This window comes from Aotus nancymaae, unplaced genomic scaffold, assembly GCF_030222135.1.
Source record: "Aotus nancymaae isolate 86718 unplaced genomic scaffold, 86718_ANA_hifiasm-v0.15.2.pri h1tg000002l, whole genome shotgun sequence".
Classification (NCBI taxonomy): domain Eukaryota; kingdom Metazoa; phylum Chordata; class Mammalia; order Primates; family Aotidae; genus Aotus; species Aotus nancymaae.
This window is the reverse complement of record NW_026988413.1, coordinates 1,605,005-1,625,099: the sequence shown is the minus strand read 5'-3', so window position 1 is coordinate 1,625,099 and position 20,095 is coordinate 1,605,005. Positions and strand designations below refer to the sequence as shown.

Here is a 20,095-nt window from a genome sequence, read left to right as displayed (position 1 = left end):
CCCGTGAGTGTTCATCTCCTAGAAAAGTGGAGGCTCTGGAGTGGGTGGCTCCTTTCTGCAGGCCAGTCATCCCATTGTCTCTATGGCCCTCAGCAGAGAGGAGGCCCTGGAGAGGGTAGCTCTTCTCTGCAGCTGGTCATCCCCATGTTGGTCCAGCTCTGGCTGAGTCTGGGGCATTTATGGGCCTCAGAGGGGAGGAAGTACATGCTGATTGGTCCATGGGTAGCCATGGGAGGGCCCAGAAAAGGCACCACAAGTTCCCACTCTGATCTGCAGGACTTGCAGCCCAGCCCTCAGCCTTCAGGCCCTCCCTGGCCTGAAGGTGGGGTCTCACAAGGGACCCGCCCCCTTTCACTCAGGAATCTCTGCCTCCTGCTGCCATTCATGGCACCCAGGCTGTTGGCACCTGCAGACCAGCGCCGAGCTGCCTCAGCCCTCTCTCAGTTTCCCTCCCATGCTTGTTGGCGCCCAAAGTCCAGAGGGGGCTGAGGTGGCAGGGGGCTGGTGTGAGCACTGCCCTGAGTGTGCCCACATCTGCTGGGCTGTGACAGCACTCAGGCTTGGCCTTTACTTTGCTCCAAGATCAGAATGGGTGCCAACAGCAGGGAGAAACCAGGTGACAGGAGAGGGTGTTTCCTAGAAGATGAAGATCTTCTTCCTGGGTCCCCAAGAGTGCAGGGATGCCTGGGTCTACAGCTGAGGTCTGGGCAGCTGCAGCTGCTCCCCAGGGTGGGGGTCCTGCCTGTTTCGTGGAGCAGGAGGCCCAGGTCACGCCTCACTGCTGGAGCCAGTGTGACAGCAGTGGCCACTCCAGACGGCTCACCACTGCCATCACTGGCTGAAATCTGAAAGCGACAGTGTCTCGGCTCTGCTGCCTTTTGTCCCAGGGAATACCTTTTGGTGCTGCACACAACACCAATTCCCTTCTCCTCTAAGAAAACAAAAGCATCCTGGCTGGAGCCCTCAGAGGTCGGTGCTTGGTGGCCGTGGGCTCGTCCCCTCTGGCTCTGTTCCCCAACTCCAAGCTCGCTGGGGGCCTCCTGCGGACACTGGCACCAGAAGGAAGTGGCTCCCATCATGGAGCAGTGGGTGGTGGCGGAGCTGCGTGGACTCTGCTTCCCTGTGCAATTCTTTCATTTTCCTTGGAGATTTCACTTACATTTTTTTAGGGCTTGGGAAACTGAGTGAGTGTTTTAACTGATTGAACTAGGAAGGTATTATGCACTAGAATCAATACACTCCAGGCTGGATGCTGCCCTGATGCCCTCCTTCAGGTAGGAATGTCAGCCTCTTCTGGGGTGACAAGCTGGGATAAGAGACACATCTAGAGACAGGGAGAAGAAAGCACGTGCTCCCTGGGATGTGTACATACGCACATGCCGTAGGCAGCTGAATGTCTCAGGAATGTTGTGAAGCCGAAAATCATCCCATCAGCTTTGAACGAAGGTGTGAATGATGCAAAAATCCCAGGGACTCAATGGCTTTTAGCTCCTGCACAAATTAGCTCTTGGAGAGTGAAAATTGGCAGTGGCAGGAAATTGTAATACAAATCATCAGAAAAAACTGGTCCACTATGACATTCAAACACCCCACAAATATTAATTCCAGAAGCCCCCAATTTCACAGTGGGGCCACAGAGACATCACAGCAAGGGACACGGCTGTGGTCAGAGGTGCTGGCCGGGCCTGGTGCTGCAGCCACACAGAGCTTGGGAATGAAAGCAGGGATTCTGGCTGCCCCAGGGCCTTCCAGGGCCATGCCTCATCATAACTATTTTCAGCACAGACAGCCACCTTTAGGCACTTGTGAGACCAGCAACTGGGGACCACTCCTGTGTGTCCGAGAAGCTTGACCAAGAGCAGGGTCAGGAGGGAGCAGGGCAGGGAAGCAGCATAGCTCAGAGCCCCTGGGCTTCTGACCTGGCTTGGTCTGGTGCTTTGACGGTGCCCGCTGCACCCTGAGACCCATGGCCTGGCCTCCGGGGGGCAGAGGAGGCATCAGGGTAGCATGCTGGGAGCTCTTCCTCAGCTGAGGGGTCCCCGCTGCCAGCCCCTGCACGCAACAGGCCACGGAGAGAGCGTGGCCACTGCCACTGGGCTCAGCAGACAAGTGCCAACTGGATTTTCTCATCAGAAAATTAAGAAAATGCTTCGCCAGCTGAGGAGTCCTGGGGAGTTAAACATGCGCTCTATGAGCCTGGTCCTCTCCTCTCGATCGCTGAGGGGGAATCTGCCCTGGGCCCCTGAGCCCTGCTGGCGAGCAGAGGACAATCCACGGGCCTCCTGGCGGCTCTCTTGGAGGAAGGTTGTTTTGGCTGAATTCATTTCCCCCAAGGTTGCCCTTTAAAGATGGCACTGGCTCAAGGCTTTGGAGAGCTCCTCCTTCCTGACTGCATATTTGATTTTGTGTCAACATATTGCTTTTGAAATTAACAGTAAAGTCATTTTTTTTTTTAAGAGACAGGACCTTGCTCTGTCATCCAGGCTGGAGTGCAGCGGCCTGATCTCAGCTCACTGCAACCTCCGCCTCCCTGGTTCAAACGATTCTCCTGCCTCAGCCTCCCAAGTAGCTGGGACTGCAGGTGCACACCACCGTGCCTGGCTAATTTTTATATTTTTATACAGATGGATTTTTGCCATGTTGGCCAGGCTGGTCTTGAACTCCTGACTTCAGGTGATCCACTTGCCTCGGCCTCCCAAAGTGCTGGGATTACAGGAGTGAGCCACTGCACCGGGCCAGCGAAGTCATTTTGTTTGTGATACGGAGTCATTTGGAACCTCCAGAAGATGCCTGGAGCCATCCTGGGAGGACTGCGGAAGGTTGTGGGCTGTGGAGGAGGGTGGGCGCTGACTCCTGTGAGGAATGGCAACTGCCCCTCTTGCGGAGATTTCCCGTGCCTGGCGAATCTCTGTTTTGTGATTCTCTTACTTTTTATGAGATGTCTGAGAGCCAATGGGATGCTGGCATCCAGCTCCAGGGTACCCTAAAGGGCAGTTTCCTTGACGATCGAGGCCTGGGGAGGGGCCTTCACGTTCTATGAAGTGAAGGGAGGTAGGGGGCCTGGGGCCTCTCCAGGCCAATGCCAGGTTGGAGGGAAAGCCAGGGTGGGCCCACGTGCAATCAGCCCTGGCCTGTGCTCCCGGAACTGAGGCTGCTCCCTCCTGTTCTCAAATGAAACATCACGCCTCCCTGGGGAGGCAAACAGCACAATGGCGGGACCACAGGACGGGAATTTATAACAACCTGGGGCTCAGGTTTCCATCAAGAACGGGTGTGCGCTTCAAAACTGGAGTCTGAGAACTTACTGAGAGGACGGGAGAACGTGGGAACTCACGCAGCGTCCTCCTTCACCGGGCCCTCTAACTGAGTTAACCTCAGTGGGTGAAATTAACTCACTGCACACGTTCCTTTCCTGAACTCCTACTGTTTACCATGCGTTAGTGCCTTATTCAAGAATATTTTAGGCCAGTTGCAGGGGCTCACACCTGTAATCCCAGCACTTCGGGAGGCTGAGGTGGGTGGATCACCTGAGCTCAGGAGTTTGGGACAAGCCTGGCCAACATGGTGAAACCCCGTCTCTACCAAAAAAACAAAAAATTAGCCAGGCATGGTGGTGCACACATGTAATCCCAGCTACTGGGGAGGCTGAGGCAGGAGAATCACTTGAACCAGGAGGGCGGAGGTTGCGCTCCAGTCTGGGTGATAAGAGTGAAATGCGGTCTCAAAATAAAAAATTAAAAAAAAATACATAAAAAAAGAATATTTCAAATTTCTCAGATGTTCCATATTTTCACAGATTAAATCCTCTTCTCTCATTGTGGACCCAGTGGCCATCTGGGCCACGGACAGAACAGGGACGACCTTCCCATGTGAGGCTAAAGAAACTAAGGCTCAGAAGGATGGAACGACTCACGTGGCCAAGGCCTTGTGGTCCCCAGGGGAGTGCGGGGCTCGAATCCCAGCCCCACTGCTTGGCGGCGGCAGCCCTGTGTAAACTGCTTGGTGTTGGGAGGTGTTGAATTTGTCATCAGAACGCGGGCTGATCACACGCACCTCACAGGGTTGTTGTGATAAACGGCACGCAGCAAGCAGTGAGGAGCAGGGCTGGGGGGACGGTGGACACGCACCGACATGACAGGTTGGCTGAGTTGGCAAGGCAGGTTCACGCTGCCCCGCAGTGGCGGGACGTACGGAGCGACTGACACAGGGGCCAGCAGGCGAGACGCACCTCACTGTTGCTTCCTGATTACTACTCGGGCAAAGAGCCTTGGAAGACGGCCAGGCTCGGTGCGTTAGAGGACGTGGCAGCACTGCCATTAATCACGACGTAGAACCTCCTGCACCCCACCTGGCTGCACCTGAGGAATGCGTGTGAAGACGTCTCTGCCCGGAGCACCATCTTGCTACATGCATCCCCGAGGATGGCGATTCCCCAGGCCTCCCGGCCTGCTGTCCACGCTCAGGAAGCCGCTTTGCAGGGCCAGGAATCTGCCTCCCACCAGTCCACGGGCTCCACGGTGCTGCTGTGTGGAGGATGCGTGAGGCCATCTGTGGAAGCCACTGCTGAGTCCTGAAACTCAGCAATGGGGCTCCTTCCCCAGGGGCCTCACGTGTTCTCTTGGGCGCGCCAACTGCCTCTGCTTCCCATGAAGGTTTACGCTCAGTCAGTTATGCCAGCGGGAGGCCCTCTTCTTCGCGTTGACGGTGTGACCTGCGGAGATTGGAGCCAGCATCTTGCTCCTGGGGGTTCTGGGCTCTGACTCCTCAGTGGAGAATGTGTTCCGGAACGTGCTCCACCACTGGCACCAGCGCCCATGTGCTCCTGCTCAATTTCACGGTGTCCATCGAGGTCTGATGGCTTCAAGGGCACATCCTGGGGCTGCTGTCCTTCAGCATGAGCTTCAATGCCACTTACGGGTTCCAGTCCGTCCCACACAGAAAGGACTTTGAACTCGTCATGGTCGAGGCAAAGGAATTCATTATCAGACCATGTTTGTTTCAATATTCTGAGAAGCTACATGGGCTTGATTCTTTGCAGACCGGGAACGTGAAGATGAGCAACGGCAGGATGACAGAACAGACGGAACACACGTCCTGGAGAGGGGAGTCCTCCTCCTCCTCCATGTCCCACAGCGGGATGACGGAACAGATGGAAGACACGCCCTGGAGAGGGGAGTTCTCCTCCTCCCACATGTCCCACAGCGGGATGACGGAACAGACGGAACACACGCCCTGGAGAGGGGAGTCCTCCTCCTCCCACACATCCCACAGTGTGATTATGGAACAGACGGAACACACGCCCTGGAGAGGGGAGTCCTCCTCCTCCCACACGTCCCACAGTGCGATGACGGAACAGACGGAACACACGCCCTGGAGAGGGGAGTCCTCTTCCCACACGTCCCACAGTGCAATTACGGAACAGACGGAACACACGCCCTGGAGAGGGGAGTCCTCCTCCTCCCACACATCCCACAGTGTGATTACGGAAAAGACGGAACACACGCCCTGGAGAGGGGAGTCCTCCTCCTCCCACACGTCCCACAGTGCAATGACGGAACAGACGGAACACATGCCCTGGAGAGGGGAGTCCTCCTCCCACACGTCCCACCGTGTGATTACGGAACAGACGGAACACACGCCCTGGAGAAGGGAGTCCTCCTCCTCCCACACATCCCACAGTGTGATTACGGAACAGACGGAACACATGCCCTGGAGAGGGGAGTCCTCCTCCCACACGTCCCACAGTGCGATGACGGAACAGACGGAACACACACCCTGGAGAGGGGAGTCCTCCTCCTCCTACATGCTCCATCCTCAGTCAGCAGGTGGACATTCTGCTTTCAATGACGCCTTTGGGAAACACTCAGCTCAAACTATAAAGATCGTCGAATGTCTAGGAGTCACGGAGTGCCATTCAGGGCCTCCACGGCTCAGCACACAATGCCGCCTCTGGACAAGCTGGGACGGGCTGGGGCTCCTATCCAAAAAGCCCTGCTGCATCCAAAGCTGGTCACAAAAACAAGGCCCGCCCTGCTCACCACTCGGGAAGCGTGCTGCCCACTGCTGACCGGAAACAGCGCGAGGCTGGTGTCTGGGTTCCACACTGGACATGCCAAAAGCAGGTCCCAGAGGAGCAGCACTGAGTGGCCCAATGCCACGGTCTCGAGGCTGGGTTTTGTGTCTTCTCAGATTGTAAACTGTGTCACTGGCATCCTCCTCAGATCTCTCAGAGAGTCATCCCCCAATGGGATCGGATGCATGCTGGGCAGGTGACTGGGACAGGTGGATGAGAAGGGCCTGAAGCCCTGGGGATTCCCGTGCCCGAGGCGATTTTAACCCACACTAGTCTCACCCGTGCGTCTATGTAGAAGGAACTCCATAGGCAGGGCTTCGCAGGGAGCGGATGCCAGAGGTGTGTGGGTTGCCGTGGCGGGCAGTGTCCACCCAGTCACTGAGCTAGTTTGGAGACACCAGGTCCCAGGGCTGAGCTGTGCCCCCTCCCCCTCATGCTGGAGTCCCAGCCCTGAAAACAGGGTCTTTACAGAGGAAGGGAGCAGGGGTCATGTGGGCGGCCAGAATGCAGTATGACCTGTGTGCGACTAGGAAGGAGTCTGGACCCCGACACGTGGAGGGAGAGCGTCCGTGTGAAGACGGAGATGGCCGTGGTCGTGCTGGGGAGCAAGGCCTCTGGAGAAGCCAGCCCTGCTGACACCCTGACCTCCACTTCGGGCCTTCAGAACGGGAGACAGCTGGCTTCAGCCACTTACACCACCTGCCCCAGCGCTCTGTCTCTGTAGCCCTCCCGGCCCCGAGCAGCTTCCTGTGTCCTGGCTTGGCTCCCTGAGCAGCACCCACCCGGAGCAGCCTGCAGTTGTGGAGTGCAGGCAACTCAGAGACCAGCTCCAGACACACAGAGAGCGAGGTGTGGCTGCGTGTGCTGGTGGCAACTTTCTGGCAGGAATGGGAACAGTTTTCCACAATAGGAGCACAGGTATCAGGCAGGCAGGGCTGCGCTATCTGCACGGCCCCACAGACAGGCCGTCCATCATTTCAACAGCAGTGACGATGAATCTCGTCTGTGCGAGCAGAGACCAGGAGTGTGGCGCCCTATCACCAGGACGCACATCACTGGGGATGGGGAGGTGGCTCACACTCTTTATCACCAGGACACACGACATCACTGGGGGTGGGGGGCGGCTCACATGTTTTATCACCAGGACACACGACATCACTGGGGATGGGGGGGCGGCTCACACGCTTTATCACCAGGACACACATCACTGGGGGTGGGGGGCGGCTCACACCCTTTATCACCGGGACACACGACATCACTGGGGGTGGGGAGGCGGCTCACACGCTTTCTCACCGGGACACACATCACTGGCGGTGGAGGGGGCGGCTCACAACCTTTATCACCAGGACACATGATATCAGCGGGGGGGCACAGTGTTGTGGTGGGTGGCTCACTGCCTAATCACCAGGACACACAATATCACCAGAAGGACAGCTCTGGCTTGCGGCTGTGCTGCCTGAGATTAACCCCTGATTTGTGGAGTGCGGGGGCAGAGGCTGCACCTGTGACTGACGGTCTTGGGCTGGAGGAGAGCTGCAGATAGCAGTGACCGCTGACCCTGCGGCAAAGGCACGGAGCCCACCGTACCAGGCAGCCGCCTCTGCAGAGGAGGCGACAGGAAACCTGCCCACTGGCTTACTGGAGGCGGAACTGATAAGCAGGTGTGGAAAAGGCCCACAGAGCTCGCAGCAGCAACTCACCTCCACGGCGTGGGAGAAAGGGCACCCAGGGAGATGCTGGGGTGAAGCTGGGACAGGGGGAGGGGTGGCTCCGGGCGCACCCCCGGCCAGGGCAGAGCCCCACGGCCCCACGGCCCCCACGCCAGCTGAAGGCCCCGCCTCCCGGCCCCGGGTCCTGTGGCTGTGTGATGACACCGCAGCCCCCGAGGGCTGATCTCGCTGACAAGGAGAGTCCCTGAGAAGGGGCCTGGGTGCTTCCGGCCTGGGAATTGGGTGCGGTCAGGCTGTGTGGCCGAGGGAGGAGGCAGGGAGAGCCGTCGGGCTGCCTCTGGGGCGGGGGGGGGGGACAGGCGCGGCCCCCGCTTCCGGCCCCGGCTTCCGACCCCCGCTTCCGGTCCCCGCTGCCGGCCCCGGCTTCTGACCCCCGCTTCCGGCCCCGGCTTCCGACTCCCGCTTCCGGCCCTGGCTTCCGACCCTCGCTGCCGGCCCCGCCCCGGCTTCCAACTCCCGCTTCCGGCCCCGGCTTCCGACCCTCGCTGCCGGCCCCCCGCTTCCGACCCCCAGCTTCCAGCCCCGCTTCCGGTCCCCACTTCCGGCCCCGCCTCCGCAGCAGCCGCGCGGCATCCTGCTGTTCTTTAGGATCCGGATGGCGCCCATCAATACGGGCGTTGATAAGAAGCGACCGTCCCGGGCGCCTCCGCGCGTCCCTCGTTTCCGCTGTGAGGCCGGCAGGTGACCTTGCTTCCAGTGCCGCACTCCTCAGACACGGAACGGAAAGTTCGGCTCTGCATCCGACAGTCAGGGCGGAGATGGCCGCGCGGAGACACAGGCCAGGAAGCGGGTCTGGGCGGACCCACGCCGCGAGCCTCAGCGCGTGCGCCTCCCGCGGCACCGGGGCCTAAATCACGAGGGCATCGCTCGGCTCCGGAGAGCGGGCGTCCCGGGTGCGTCCTGGGTGCAGGCGCAGCCGGGTCCTCCACGGCCGCAGGCCGAATCTGCCTCTTGCCTCCTCCAGCGGGAGGCCGCCGCGTTCCTTCCCCGTTCTCCCCCCCGGCACCGCGGGCGGGGGTCCCACAGCTGGTCCCCACGCCTTGCCGCGTCCCTGTCCCACGCACGGGGGCTCTCGTCCCGACGCCGGCCTGCCTGGACCTGCGGGCATCGCCTCCCTGATCCGGCGTCGGCCGATGGGCAGACCTGCTTCCGCGGCAGCCTGAACCGCCGTCTGTCACATAAGCCTGTGTCCGAGACCGCAGGGGTCCTGCGGGCATCGGGGGCCCCACCATGTGCCGAGACCCAGGGTCTCTCGCCGAGGGTGGACCTCAGCACTGCCATCCAGGCTTCCCCGGCCCCTGCAGGCACACGGTCAGGCAACCCTCCCTGTCACAAAGGTGACCCTAACCGGGAGCTCACACAGGCGGCCCTCACATTCTTGCTGGTGAAAGACCACAAGCAACTGGATGCCTTTGAAAGCCTCGTGCTGCTAAGAGCACATCTGCTCAGCAGGCCAATCAGAGTACAGGGAGCCATGACACAGGTGGGAGGAGGAAAAAGGAGGACAGGGAGGATGAGGAAGATGGGAGGAGGAGGACAGGGGACAGGGAGGATGAAGACGAGAGGAGGGGGAGGACAGGGGAGGATGGGGAAGACGGGAGGAGGGGGAGGACAGGGAGGATGAGGAAGATGGGAGGAGGGGGAGAACAGCGGAGGAGGAGGACAGGGAGGATGGAGAAGACAGGAGGAGGGGGAGGACAGGGGAGAAGGAGGACAGGGAGGATGAAGACGGGAGAAGGGGGAGGACTCGGGAGGAGGAGGACAGGGAGGATGGAGAAGATGGGAGGAGGGGGAGAAGGAGGACAGGGAGGATGGAGAAGACGAGAGGAGGGGGAGGACGGGGAGGAGGAGGACAGGGAGGATGGGGAAGACGGGAGGAGGGGGAAGAGGGGGAGGACAGGGGAGAAGGAGGACAGGGAGGATGGGGAAGATGGGAGGAGGGGGAGGAAGAGGACAGGGAGGATGAAGAAGATAGGAGGAGGGGGAGGAGGACGGGGGATTTGGAAGATGGGAGGGGGAGGAGGGGGAAGAGGGGGAGGACAGGGGAGGAAGGGATGGGAGGACGGGGAGGGGGAGGACAGGGGAGGAGGAGGACAGGGAGGATGGGGAAGATGGGAGGAGGGGGAAGAGGGGGAGGACAGGGAGGATGTGGAAGACGGGAGGAGGGGGAGGACGGGGAGGAAAGGGGATGGGAGGACAGGAGGAGGGGAAGAATGGGGGAGGAGGATGGGGAGGGGGAGGAGGAGGACAGGGGAGGAAAGGGGACCGGGAGGAGGGAGAGGACAGGAGAGGAGGAGGATGGGGAGGACTGGGGCGGGGCTCAGCGGCAGGGTTTGAGATCTGTGGGCCGTGGCAAGGCCGCAGAACAGGCTGGTTGTGTTCCTACAGCATTGTGGAGACCTAGACACTCGGATCCCTGGGAAGTGGGGGTTCTGGAAGTGGGGGTTCTGGAAGAGAGGTTCTGGAAGGGGGAGTTCCAGAAGCGGGCAGGTGAGTCTCTCGTGGGTTTGCAGAGTTCCCCACAGACTCCTACATGGAGTGTCTGTGAGTGTTTGGAATGTGAAGGTGGTCACTGTTCAGGAAAATAAGTCGGGGGCAGCTGTTTTAAAATTAAAAAGACGAAAGGGACACAAAACCCAAAATGCAATGATGAGTCTTAATTGCATCCCGGTGGAAAAAACAAAACGGAAAATTGAGCACGCTGAGGAGAAAATGGTGGGAGTCCCCGGGAGCATGTGGCTGTGACGCCCCTGTGTGGACATGCTGACCCCCGGGACCTCGGAATGCGGCCATGTTTGGAGACAGGGCCTCTGGAGAGGCCAGGGAGTGAAGGTGAGGTCCTGATGGTGGGCCCTCGTGCGCTGGGTCTGCTGTCCCTAAACAAAGGGGACCCCGGGTCACAGACAGGGCCAGCAAGCTCAGGGAAAGCCTCGGACACGCCAGCCCCAGGGCCTGCTCCGGGGCCTGCACTGCAGCCTCCAGCCTCCGAACGGTGGGGAAACGCACTCTGTGCTTTCGGCTGCTCCTCTGCAGTTTCCAAAGCCTGGGCAGACTGGCACAGCTTGGCGCCCGAGGGCACTGAGGGGTTGCTTCGCTTGTCTTAGTTGTAACGGGGCTGTGGCTACCTAGGAGGAAGCCCTTGTATGTAGGATCCGCAGGCAGGCTGAAGTATTTGGACCTCATGACTTGAAGTAGCCCAGCCAGAAAATCAGGGTGGCGCTGGCAGGTGATGCGAATATGGCCAACCCTGGGGGTCTGGCCAGGGTGGGCAGTGGGGGTGCAGGTGACACCATGTTACCCCTCCCACTTGAGTGTTTAAAACTCTTGCAATAAAAAGTGTGGGAGGAGTCACACAGAGCCAGCCACACTTCTGCTCTGGAAAGAGTCCTGCGAGAGCAGTGTGCGTGGGCTGTGGCTGGGTCTGCATGGCGGGGCACGGGCGGCACACTCCTTCCTGGGAGCTGCTGAGGAAGCTTGGGCCCCTCACCTCCTTCAGCCCCAGCTCCATCCCCGTGTGAATCCAGGGCTATTTCAAGGATGGAAAGGAGGTGCTTAGCCCCGTGCCTCACGTGGAAACATCTGATGAGCCTTTGCCAAAGTGCTCAGGCCTGGGACGGCTGCCGGGGTCACCGCACTGCACGGCCGGGCTGTGGAACCATCTTGGCCCCGAGCGACGGGCTGGAAAGAGCCTCAGTGGATCCTGTGGCGGGGAGGATGAGCTGTGGAATGTGTTTTTATCAATGACTTGACGATGTGAAAACCATGTTTATAAAACGAGCAGATGGCGCAGAGCTGAGAGGGAGGTGACGTGGTGGCTCAGGAGCCACAGCTCTGGAGGCGGAACGAGCATCAGTGATGGCAGGTGAATGCAGGGCTCGGTTCTGTTCACAGCGCTCGACTGCCACTCACGGCGGCGCGGGGGCCTGGGATGCACCGGAGACCGTGAGGAAAAGGCCCTGCCTGTTAGTGAGTTCAGCCTCAGAGTCAGCAGCACTGAGACGCGCGCATGGCAGGCTGGACGTGATTTTCAGCGGGAAAGGGCGGAGGCCCGATCCAGGGAGAAGCACACCGCAGCCCGGGGCCCCTCTGGAGGGTGCATCTTCCTGGTCATGGGCAACGGCACACCCAGGAGGGTGGGCCCCGCTGCTGCCATCCAGAAGGCCGGGCTCACCCCACACTCTCGGAGACCCTCACTGCACGAAGATTCTGTAAGCAGAATCGGAAGGAGGACATGAGAAGGACGGGCCACCACGCCACAGCAGGCCAGACATCTTATGAACCTCTCGGTTCAGCTTTCAGAAAGACAGTAAAGAGCATGGAAAATCTGAGCTCTGAGCAGCTGAACTGTGTGGAAAGTCACTGTGGCTTCTAAGCAACAAGCTCGCCAGCGCTGTTTATTAGCACCAGACGGCCCGAAGAGTTTGCAGGAGGTGCGCTTGCCATGATAGTTCAGAGACGATGCTTTTAGATAATCTTTCCCTTAGAGAAGGGCCTAATGAGAAGGACTCTGTACATCTCTTCCCCGAAAAAGAATCCACAGTCTCCGGCAGAATGGCTGCCCAGAACAGCTTCTGCCTGTGAGGCAGCAAAGACAAAGGCCCACGCGGGATTTGCTGGGATATTTTCTTTCCAACACCAACGAACCGACAGCCTTCCCAAATCCTAGGGGCAGAGTCAGCTGGCGCTGAGATCAGAAGGGGTAGAGGGAAGACGGCCAGGTCGGGAGTCTCTCCAACGGCTTTCTTGGCGAGGTGACATACACACCCAGAACCTTTTTCTACAGAAGGAAAAGGAAAGCCCGTGCTTAATCATCAAAGTTAGAGAATCACCCATGTATTGACCTTTATAAGCAAATCATGGCCAGGCGCGGTGGCTCACGCCTGTAATCCCAGCACTGGGAGGTCGAGGCGGGTGGATCACGAGGTCAAGAGATCGAGACCATCCTGGTCAACATGGTGAAACCCCGTCTCTACTAAAAATACAAAAAAAATTAGCTGGGCACGGTGGCGCACACCTGTAATCCCAGCTACTGAGGAGGCTGAGGCAGGAGAATTGCCTGAACCCAGGAGGCGGAGGTTGCGGTGAGCCGAGATCGCGCCATTGCACTCCAGCCTGGGTAACAAGAGCGAAACTCCGTCTCAAAAAAAAAAAAAAAAGAAAGAAATTGTTTTCTGAGTATTCTAAGGAAAGCTATGCCTAGCCAGAGTGCTGCGGTTTCAAATGCTTCTGCAGGAGTTTGAAATGTATGTGGGTTTTCCCAACACACATGCGCAATCTCAGGTGAGTCCATGGCAGACTATGAGGCCAGCACCTGGGGGGCCGGGCTTCAGCTCTGATGGGCTGTGCTCTAAACCTGAAAGTTCTCATCTGCCAAGTGAAGGGGTTTCTTCTGAGAACCAGAGGTGGCACATACATGGGCATGGGGGACGCTGGCTCACGACGCCCTGGTGATGCCGTGGTCAGGACACCACTCAGGCAGCTGCAGTGCATGGGGGGACGCTGGCTCATGACGCCTTGGTGACGCCGCAGTTACGATGCCACTCAGGCAGCTGCAGTGCAGTGTGTGGGGGGACGCCGCGGTTACGATGCCACTCAGGCAGCTGCAGTGCAGTGCGTGGGGGGACGCTGGCTCATGACGCCTTGGTGACGCCGCGGTTACGATGCCACTCAGGCACCTGCAGTGCAGTGCGTGGGGGGACGCTGGCTCATGACGCCTTGGTGACGCCGCGGTTACGATGCCACTCAGGCAGCTGCAGTGCATGGGGGGACGCTGGCTCATGACGCCTTGGTGACGCCGCGGTTACGATGCCACTCAGGCAGCTGCAGTGCAGTGCGTGGGGGGACGCTGGCTCATGACGCCTTGGTGACGCCGCGGTTACGATGCCACTCAGGCAGCTGCAGTGCAGCGCGTGGGGGGACGCTGGCTTATGACACCCTGGTGATGCCGCGGTTACGATGCTACTCAGGCAGCTGCAGTGCAGGGCGTGGGGGGACGCTGGCTTATGACACCCTGGTGATGCCGCAGTCACGACGCCACTCAGGCAGCTGCAGTGCAGGGCATGGTGGTATGGGGATATGCTGGCTCACGACGCCCCGGCGATGCTGTGGTCAGGATGCCGCTCACGCAGCTGCAGCTCAGGGCCAGCCTGGTGACCCCCAACTCGTGGGCACGGTATTCGGATGGGCCTCTGTGTCACTGGACCACACTGCAAAGCAAGGCAGCAAGGCAAGGCTCTGGGAGATGCCCACAGCTGCGCCTCTGGCTGTGAAGTGGCTATGATCAGTCGAGCAGCAATGCCTGCAGAAGCCAGATGTGAACCCCACACCCCTCTCCTCCTAGCTGTCTTCGTGTCCCTGGGCCTTCAGCTTCGTCCTCTCTGAACTGTCTCTCTGCATTGTTTCTGTCTTGTTTCTCTCTCTTTCTCTCTCTCTCTCTCTCTCTCTCTCTCTTGTTATTACAACACAGAGCGAAAAATGCTTTTCTGTTTAGGATACTGCACCAAAATAGTATCATATCGCTGTTCTTAATTTGAAATGCGATGAGCGAAATGCTGCATAATTCTTCTTTAAACATTCAAAAAACAGAAAATGCATATTAAGTTCTTTAAACTTCCAAGATAATACAACTAGACCTAGCATGGTGCCAGCCAAGCATCTCATAATGTGAGCTTCCTTCTCCTTTGGGGGACCGTTCGGATCAGGGCCCAATGAGGAAGTCGGGCGACTGCGTCCATCTCCTGGGTAGAAGAATGACCGGGGAAGTGCTGCATGGGGAAGGTGGGGCAGGAGAGAAGGGAGGGGTGGTCCTGAGGACCCTTTCAGTAGACCTGGGAGTGCCTGGTGAACTCGCAGAGAGGACGAGGTGGGAGTGGCAGGTGCGAGGGAGGGCGTGAAGGTTCCATCTCCATACGAGGACAGCATGTGCCCAGTGCTGAGACTCACTCCCGTCCCCACACGAGGACAGCGTGTGCCCAGTGCTGAGACTCACTCCCGTCCCCACACGAAGACAGCGTGTGCCCAGTGCTGAGACTCACTCCCATCCCCACACGGAGGACAGCGTGTGCCCAGTGCTGAGACTCACTCCCGTCCCCACACGAGGACAGCGTGTGCCCAGTGCTGAGACTCACTCCCGTCCCCACACGAGGACAGCGTGTGCGCAGTGCTGAGACTCACTCCCGTCCCCACATGGAGGGCAGTATGGGGTCCAGCGTGTGGACTTGCTTCCATCCCCGCACGGAGGTCAGTGTGTGCCACCACCACTGAGTACTGTCTACCCGCCATGACGGTACAGCATGGGCTTTCCAAGCCCCAGAGCCACGGGGAAGCCGGTCCTCCTGGACCATGTGTGTCTGCTTTGGAGGCAGCTGTGTTTTGTGGAGTGAGCAGCGGCCGCAGGCGAAGCAGGAGTGAAGATGGAGGAGGCGGCCGACTCCCGGAGCCTGGCAATGGTGAGTTTCAGCCAAGCTGCTGTCTCTCAGAGGACAGGATTTCCTTCCAAAGGCAAGACGGCCGGGAGTGTGGGGAAGAAAGTCAGGGCCACGAGTTTGCTCAGAATAACCCTGTGTTCATGAACATACATACATACATACATACATATATATATATTTCACTGTTGTTGCTCAGGCTGGAGTGCAATGGTGCGATCTTGGCTCGCCCCAACCTCCACCTCCCGGGTTCAAGCAATTCTCCTTCCTCAGCCCCCCGAGTAGCTGGGATTAGAGGTGTACACCACCATGCCTGGCTAATTTTGTATTTTCAGTAGAGACAGGATTTCACCACCTTTGTCAGGCTGGTCTCAAACTCCTGACCTCAGGTGATCCACCTGCCTTGGCCTCCCAAAGTGCTGGGATTGCAGGCGTGAGCCACTGCACCTGGCCACGAACATATTTTTATCTGGGGTTCTCCCAGGAGGTGGACTTGCCCTTCTCCGCCTTCCCTGGTGTCCTCTCAGCCTCGAAGGGCGGCGCTGTGTCTTCACACCCTGGCACAGGTAGGAGTCCTGGGTCCCATGAGCTTCCTGATAGAGCTGGGTCAGGAGAACCCCAGGAGGAGGTGCAGGCGGCTTCTTTCCTGCTCAGCATGAGTCTCTGGAGGGAGGTGCTTCCCCCCCACCCCTGACTGGGCTCAGAGTGGGTGGGGCCTTCCTGATCCCAGGGAGCACATCAGTGCCCATCCTCATATGGCCGCCCACGTGGCGCTGGCTGCTTCCTTGAGAGGCTGCTTGTGTCCAATGTGGGCACAGGACACTTTACCATCGCTAGGTACCTCACCCGAACCCCATCCACACCACACAGACAGCCCAGGTGGCTGCAGGGTGCACGGGAGGAAAAACCCATCACCACATCATTTCTGCCACGCTCCAGGCTGTCTCTGGGGAGGGTGTGCTGTCAGAGAAACAGGCTTTGAGCTCAAGTATTTACCATAAAACACCTCCTCATCCTCGTAAATGACCAGACACACACAGACACGTCATGCATGGTTACTGCGCGGCTGCTCACTGTGAACCAGCCACCCGTCAGGACAGCAGGACGCCTCCCTCACCACCACCCTCACTTGCCCTACCACACCCCTCTGCCCCTGCCCTCACCTCCCCCAGGGCCTCCCTTGTTCCGTTGCAGTAGCCCCGACACACAGCAGGTGCTTAGGAAATATCTGCTAGTTGGCTGATGGGATGTATTATAGTTTGCTTTTCTTCTAGATATAAAGCTTATAAATCACAACAGTTTCTGTTTTTAGAGCTGTTTGGGGTTAAACATCCCCAGACCTCATAGAAACTGGTCTGAACAGTAAAGGGTGAGCACGAGGTTGCAGTCAGTGGGTGGATGGGACTTTACACAGCTCTGCAGCTCCCCGGGCTAGTTTCTGAAGCCAGACAAGATTCCACTTTCTCACTGCTCTGACTGTAACGCTTCCCGTGGGCTGGCAAGAGGTGAGGGCAGCGTGCACTGGGGGGTGCTGGGGGTGCTGCGCTGCTGCGCACGAGGCTGGGTGGCATCTCAGGGACGCCAGGCTGGTCCCTTGACCGGCTCTGAAGGGCTGAGGCAGGGACACAGTGACGGAGAGACGGCCTCGGCCCCGGGGGACCCTGGTCCCGCCTGCCGCAGTGATGCTGAGCTGGAGGCGAGTGTGGCCCAGCCGTGCTCTCGGCGTGTGAGCTGACCAAGCTCCCTCTGTTTCATCAGAGACGCGCGCAAGGCCTTGTCTTAGGGTTCTGGGAGTGCTACCCCCGCCGACACTTGTCATTCACGAATCAACACTGCGAGTCTGTTTCCCTCCGAAACTGGTCGGGAACACGTCTGGGATCCCTTTCCTTCCTCCCTGCGGGGCGGGTCATGACTGAGGCAGAGTGCAGAACCTTCCCTGGGACCTGCTGTACACACAGAGGGTGAGTGAGGTGGACGCCAGGGCCGCACGGCCCTCGCCATCCTCATCCGTCAGCCACTTAGCGCGTCCTGCGCAGCGGAAACACGAGACAGTGTCCCTCCCACCCCACACGAGTCACCCCGGAGAACCGCTGGCTTCTTATGTTTCCATTTTCTGGCAGTGATACCTCGACAGGTAGTAGGTGCTCAGTCATGTTTGTGGAAATAACTGTAGGTTAAAGACGCCGTAATAGTGACCACGGCTCATTCTGTGCCTACGACGCGCTGGTGCCGTGTGAATGACCTCATCTAATCCTTACGGCGGGAATATTTTAAGGATTATAGCACGACCCCAACTACAGATGCGGAGGCTCCAAGAGGTTACGGAACATGTTTCAGGTCGCACGGTGACAGGATGACAGAGCTGGTGCTCACTGGGGTGCAGAGGTCCCCGAGCCTGCGCTGCAGGAGAGGAAGACGCTGTCCCCGAGCCTGCGCTGCAGGAGAGGAAGATGCTGGCTCCTTGATGCTTGGGCCGGGGATGGCATCACAGAAGGGAGTCCCACGAGGGCCTTCCCGGAGGGGGCGAGTCTACTGTAGAGGAGGCGGCGCCGGGAAGGAGGAGGGGAGGGCTCGCCAGACCCTGAGGATGGGGTGGTTCCCCCACCTGTAACCCTGACCTCCCTGCCCCAGGGCTGGTACCTACAGGTCAGCACGGCCAGTTCCCCCATCTGTAACCCTGACCTCCCTGCCCCAGGGCTGGTACCTACAGGTCAGCACGGCCAGTTCCCCCATCTGCAACCCTGACCTCCCTGCCCCAGGGCCGGTACCTACAGGTCAGCACGGCCAGTTCCCCCATCTGCAACCCTGACCTCCCTGCCCCAGGGCCGGTACGTATGTGTCAGCACAGCCAGTTCCCCCACCTGCAACCCTGGCCTCCCTGCCCCAGGGCCGGTACCTACAGGTCAGCACGGCCAGTTCCCCCACCTGTAACCCTGACCTCCCTGCCCCAGGGCCGGTACCTACAGGTCAGCACGGCCAGTTCCCCCACCTGCAACCCTGGCCTCCCTGCCCCAGGGCCGGTACCTACAGGTCAGCACGGCCAGTTCCCCCACCTGTAACCCTGACCTCCCTGCCCCAGGGCCGGTACCTACAGGTCAGCACGGCCAGGGAGCGGTTCTTCGGCATGTTCTCCTCCCTCTGGGCCACGAGCGAGCTGTTGGGCTCTGCCTGGTAGGCGCACAGCGCTTCCCACTCCTTCTCCAGCCTGTTCTTGTTCTTCAGGTGGTCCTCCATGTAGGACTGAAAGGGAAACACAGGGTCGGGAGCGCGCATGAGCGGGGAGCCCGGAATGGCAGATGCACAAAGAGCGGTAGAGGATTTTCCACGCGCTGCATGGGCTGAGCCCGCCACGCGCACAGGCCCGGGCCACACCCGCCACGCGCGCAGGCCCGGGCCACGCCCCCCACGCGCGCAGGCCCGGGCCACGCCCCCCACACGCACAGGCCCGGGCCACGCCCCCCACACGCACAGGCCCGGGCCACGCCCCGCCCCCCCAAGCCCGGGCTGCGCCACGACATCACTGAATGGGGAGCTCTCCGTGTCCTCCAACGTGTGCTCCGGCGCACGCTGCACATGATGCCATGCGACTGCTGAGTGAAATATGTGCATCGTTATGAAACACATTTTACAGACGTAAATGTAAACTCAGGTACTAGGTGTGTGTCTGGGAATCGGTTTACTGCTGAGATGACGACAGCAATCACACACGTTATTACAGGGCCAGGGAGCTCAGACCACGCTCTTGGTGGGGCTGTTCCACGTTCCTATTTCTGCCTGCACAGAAGTTATGTTTCTTAAAACTGACACACACTTCTGAACCCCCTGGGTGTGATGCATTCCAGAGGCTGGGCTGCTCTGATCTGTGCAGACACTTAGACCCTCGGCTGCTCCAGTCTTAATTTTTCTGGTGCTTGTTGGTGAGCGTGACCACGAGTAGATAAGGAAGCAAAGACCTCCTGAAAACTCCCTCCACAAGGACCCCGCGCCGCCAGCAGTCTACTCACTTCGTATTGATCTGTACAGTTGAGAACTGGCCCTGATTTTAAGGAAGAGCATTTCAAAGGACCAAAGCCAGCTGCACAATCGCACCACAGGAAATGACGGCCTTCGCTGCTGTTATTCTGCACACGGATTTGCAAAGTGCTGTGTGTCATGTGTAGACACAGGTTCCAAGTGTGTCCACACAGGAACATAAAACCTGCATGTGCCAACAAGGTCCTTTGGTGCAGAGTGGCCACACACCCCAATGTCAGGCCCGGGGTTCAGGCCCCTCTCACCTTCCACCCGCCCCCGGCAGCCCCACATTCCACTCACTGACACCCCCCCGATTGACCCTAGGAGCTGGGATGGTCCCTCCCTGCCCGCTGCCGCCTGTTCCAGGAGACAGGTAGAGAAAGAGACAAGCAGAGAAGGTGGGCTGGATGCTGGGTGAGGAGGGAATCTTGGGTCATCGTGCCTTCGGTGAAGTTTTGATCACAGCTGATCTGAACCCATGCAGCAAACACAAACCCTGCCATGCTGGCTGGGCTCACACAGGACTGGCTGCATCAGGCATGTGTGCGGTTCATGCGACACCCCTGCGTCTGGGTGGGTGTGGTGGTGAGGGACAGTCGCTCGGCTCAGGGTGGGCTCTCTGAAGCTGACTGTTGGGGGGTCCCAGGTGGTCACTGTTGCCCCCACCATGACCCTGCTTGAGCCAGCTGGGAACAGCAGAGGGGCTCCAGTGCCACAAGAGACTGCAGCAACTCCACGTGGCCAATGCTTTTCCCACACCACGCCTTGAGCCTTGGGAGCACACCCACGCCAGGAACAGAAGCACTGGGGCTGTCCTGAGCCAAAGCAAACGAGTTCGTCCACTCCCTTCACCA

The 20,095-nt window shown here is 59.2% G+C and overlaps 1 protein-coding gene across 6 annotated transcripts in view; it reads right to left on the bottom strand.

Moving 5' to 3' along the window:
* Positions 1-20,095, bottom strand: part of PTPRN2 (protein tyrosine phosphatase receptor type N2) — a 1,009,611-nt gene that overhangs the window by 70,419 nt on the left and 919,097 nt on the right. For all 6 annotated transcript variants that reach the window (XM_064367217.1, XM_064367124.1, XM_064367043.1 and 3 more), the window contains one exon: positions 18,320-18,467. In XM_064367217.1, the coding sequence (XP_064223287.1) occupies positions 18,320-18,467 (148 nt within the window). The remainder of the gene's footprint in view (positions 1-18,319; positions 18,468-20,095) is intronic.